This window comes from Dipodomys spectabilis, unplaced genomic scaffold (genome assembly GCF_019054845.1).
Source record: "Dipodomys spectabilis isolate Male_0828 unplaced genomic scaffold, ASM1905484v1 ptg000529l, whole genome shotgun sequence".
NCBI lineage: Eukaryota > Metazoa > Chordata > Mammalia > Rodentia > Heteromyidae > Dipodomys > Dipodomys spectabilis.
Window position 1 is genome coordinate 1,169,592 of NW_024871206.1, and position 4,099 is coordinate 1,173,690.

Below are 4,099 nucleotides of genomic sequence, written 5' to 3' on the forward strand. Positions count from 1 at the left end.
ATTTAAAAAGATAAATACTTGGTTCCGGGCCCAGAAGGCCCGCGGGTCAGAGCTGTGCATTAACCCGGCTGGATGGAGGCGGAGGCATTGGCCGCGTCCATGCCATCCCCAGGCATCTCGACCGCCGTGTCTTTGGCCCTGGAGACGGCACGGTGGATGGAGGAAGCTATGCGCATGGCCAAAGATGCCCTTGAAAATAGCGAAGACCCTGTTGGCTATCTTATGGTCTACAACAATGAAATCGTGGGGAAGGGAAGAAATGAAGTGAATCAAACCAAAAATGCTACTCGACATGCAGAAATGGTGGCCATTGATCAAGTCCTAGATTGGTGTCAACGAAATGGCCAGAGTCCTTCTGCTGTGTTTGAACGTACCGTGTTGTATGTCACTGTGGAACCCTGCATTATGTGTGCAGCTGCTCTCCGCCTGATGAAAATCCCGCTGGTCGTCTACGGCTGTCAGAATGAACGATTTGGTGGCTGTGGCTCCGTTCTAAATGTTGCCTCTGCTGACTTACCAAATACGGGAAAACCATTTCAGCGCATCCCTGGATATCTGGCTGAGGAAGCTGTGGAACTGTTAAAGCCCTTCTACAAGCAAGAAAATCCTAATGCACCAAAATCAAAAGTTCGGAAGAAGGAATTTCAGAAATCCTGAACTTGTAATGAAAGACTAAAGCCCCATAGTGACCTGGATGGAATCCCCAGCCTGAAAAGCTGCTGGCATGGAGGGAGCATATATTATGTGTTGTTTGTTATTCTCCGGGAAGACGGAGAATAACATTTGCACTCTTAAGGGAACAAATTAGTGCTTTTTAAAAGGCTGACAATTGTAAACAACTATTAGCTTCTCCACAGCTGAAAGAACATTTTTATGAAGGGGGGGAAAACTAAAGTTTGAGGTTTTAGGAATTAGCAAACAGTACATGTCTTTAAGCCACAGCTTCAATCCATTCCAGCTGAGTGCAGGCTGGGATTTCAGTATCCATCCACACCCCATCACCTGCACTCATTTGGAATAGAAAGCCATGGTCACGTGTGTCCTTTACAACTGGCTTTTTGGAGGTGGAGTTGGATTTTCATTCTTTATAGCTGTTGTGGTCTCCCAGTGTATTGGCTGCGTGAGTGTGAGTGTGTTTGTGTGTGTGTTGGCTTTAGGGCTTGAACTCAACATGTTCTTACTCTCTGGCTTTTTTGCTCAAACTTGAGTCACACCTCCAGTCCTAGCTTTATGTTGGTTAACTGCAGATGAGTCTCACGGACTTTTCCCCCCAGCCTGGCTTCAAACTGTGACCCTCAGATCTCAGCATTTTTTAGTCGCTAGGATTACAGGTGTTATCCACCAGTGCTGGGCAAGTCTGGCTTTTTTCTACATTGTATATTATTTGTATACACTGTATACATGTTATTGTGAAATCTATTGATTTTATTAAATACATAGAAAAAAATGTTTTTAAACAAGTGCCTAAGGGTCATTTAAAAATTGTACCATGTTGCTATAATAGAATCTTAAGATATTTCTGTTTTTAAGGGGCAAAGCATTAAAGGACAATAACATAAATAAGACAGTTCTTTGGTTCCCTGAACCAAAACAGGGTCTTCTGCCTCAGCGAGATTATATTCTCACAAGGAGAGATGGATGAAAAAAACGTAGTTATATACTGGAGGGTGAAGAGTTCCAACAACAGCTGGGCATAGTGATACACATCTGTAACCCCATCACTTGGAAGGCAGAGGGAGTTCAACAAGACACTGTCAAAGCAAAAAGTTACAGCGAAATTAAAAAGGAACAAGATGAAGAATGCCCACTGGTGTGAATGCCAGTTGCAAAATTAAGTAGCATGATACATTTAATCCGAAATCAGCTGTTCCTCATTTGAAAATACAGGTTATAACTGTTAAATTTAATACCTAAAATTTGAAACTGCACAGGAAAGAATATCCACAACAAAACTTTCAGTGTTACTGGGTGCAAGAAGTGTCCTGAAGTTTGGCAGAGCTGCCCTAGGTGCAGTATACGTCTCTTCCCAGAAGGGGGCCTCAGCGTTCCACCAGAAGCCTAGTGCCAGGCCCCAGAGGACTGCTCCTCAGATGGGTTCATTTCTTCAGTGGATTCATTTCCTTGATACAAAGCATCTGTATTTGTTGCTTCTGCCATTTGAGCAACGTCTCCAACTTGTTTGTTTTGAATTACTTTACAGACTGGAATGAAATTGTGGTGGAAGTATTTTTATATTGCTGAGAGTAGCAGCTAATCACAGTTACATGCTTCGAAGGACTTATAATTGCTTGGTTTTGCGTGTGCTGTTTTTAACCGCATTTGAGACATTTTATGAGGAAGGATATGCATGGTTTCAAATCTACAACAATGATGCATGCACCTTCAATTTTATCTACTCTAAAATTTGTCTTCTCATTAAATGTTAGTGCCATGAAAATAAAAGATAAATACTTAAAAATTATGTAAGTTTATAGATGATATTGAGACATCTATCGAACATTTCACCCAGCAGCATCAGAATACACGTTTTTCTCAGTAGCACATGGAACATTTTCTAAAATAGACCACATTTTAGGCCACAAAGCAAAATTGTCTAAATACAGAAACATTGAAGTTATATCTTGCACTCTCTCAGACCACAAGGGAATAAAATTAGAACTCAACACCAAAAGCCACCAAAGAAAGTCTGGTAACACATGGAGGCTGAACAACACACTGCTTAATCACGAGTGGGTCATTGAGATTAGAAAGGGAATTCAAATGTTCATGCTATTCAACAAAAATGAGCACACAAATTACCAGCTCCTCTGGGACACAGCCAAGGCAGTACTCAGAGGCAAGTTTATAGCTCTAAGCTCCTATATCAACAAATAGGAGAAAACTGAAAACAACAATTTAATGACACATCTAAACCTCCTTGAAAAAGAGCAGCAAGATAAGGCCCAATACAATAGATGGAGAGAAATAATTAAAATTAAATCAGAATTAAATGAATTAGAATCCAAAACAACTATAGAAACAATCAACAAAACAAAGAGATGGTTCTTCAAGAAAATTAACAAAATTGACAGACTTTTAGCAAATCTCAGGAGAAAAAGAAGAGATCACACCCAAGTAAATAAACTCAGAGATGAGAATGGAAACATCACCTTAAAAACAACCAAGATTCAGAACATTATAAGGGAATACTTCTCAAAACTTTATGCTAGTAAGTTTGAGAACTTGGCAGAAATGCACCTTATCTTAGCAAATATTGACATGCCAAAACTAAACCAAGATGAGTTAAACCATCTTAACAGGCCCTTATCAAGCATTGAAATACAAAGAGCAATAAGAGATCTCCCAGCTAAGAAAGTCCAAGACCAGATGTTTTTACAGCAGAATTTTACAAGGACTTCAAAGCAGAGCTCACACCAATACTCCTCCAACTCTTCAATGAAATTGAAAGAGAAAGTTCACTACCGAAAACATTCTATGAAGCCATCATAACCCTCATCCCAAAATCAGGCAGGGACTCATCAAAGAAAGAGAACTATAGACCCATTTCTTTGATGAATATTGATGCAAAACTTCTCAACAAAATTTTGGCCAATCGACTTCAACAATTCACCCAAAAAATCATACAACACGATCAAACAGGATTCATTTCAGGGTGCAAACTGGTACAATATACGCAAATCAATTAATATTATTCATCACATAAACAGGAGCAAGAATAAGAACCACATGGTTATTTCAATATATGAAGTAAAAGCATTCAACAAGATGCAACACACCTTTATGATGAAGGTTCTGGAAAAACTAGGAATCCATGGAACATTCCTCAATACAATAAAGGCTGTTTATGACAAACCTACAGCCACCATTATACTTAATGGTGAAAAACTAAAGCCATTTCCTGTTAACTCAAGAACAAGACAAGGATGTCCACTCTCTCCACTTCTCTTCATCTAGTATTAGAATGCCTAGCTACAGCAATAAGACAAGATGCGAACATAAAGGGGATCCAAATAGGGAAAAAGAAATAAAACTCTCCCTCTTTGCAGATGACATGATCTTGTATTTAAAGAATCCCATACACTCCACTCCTAAATTACTC

The 4,099-nt window shown here is 39.5% G+C and overlaps 1 protein-coding gene across 1 annotated transcript; it reads left to right on the forward strand.

Annotated features, from left to right (window-relative positions):
- The first annotated feature begins 222 nt into the window (after positions 1 to 222).
- LOC122099680 (tRNA-specific adenosine deaminase 2-like) lies at positions 223 to 729 on the forward strand. Its single transcript, XM_042670228.1, has one exon. The coding sequence runs from the start codon at positions 223 to 225 to the stop codon at positions 655 to 657; it is 435 nt and encodes a 144-aa protein (XP_042526162.1). The 3' UTR covers positions 658 to 729.
- Positions 730 to 4,099: the final 3,370 nt, after the last annotated feature.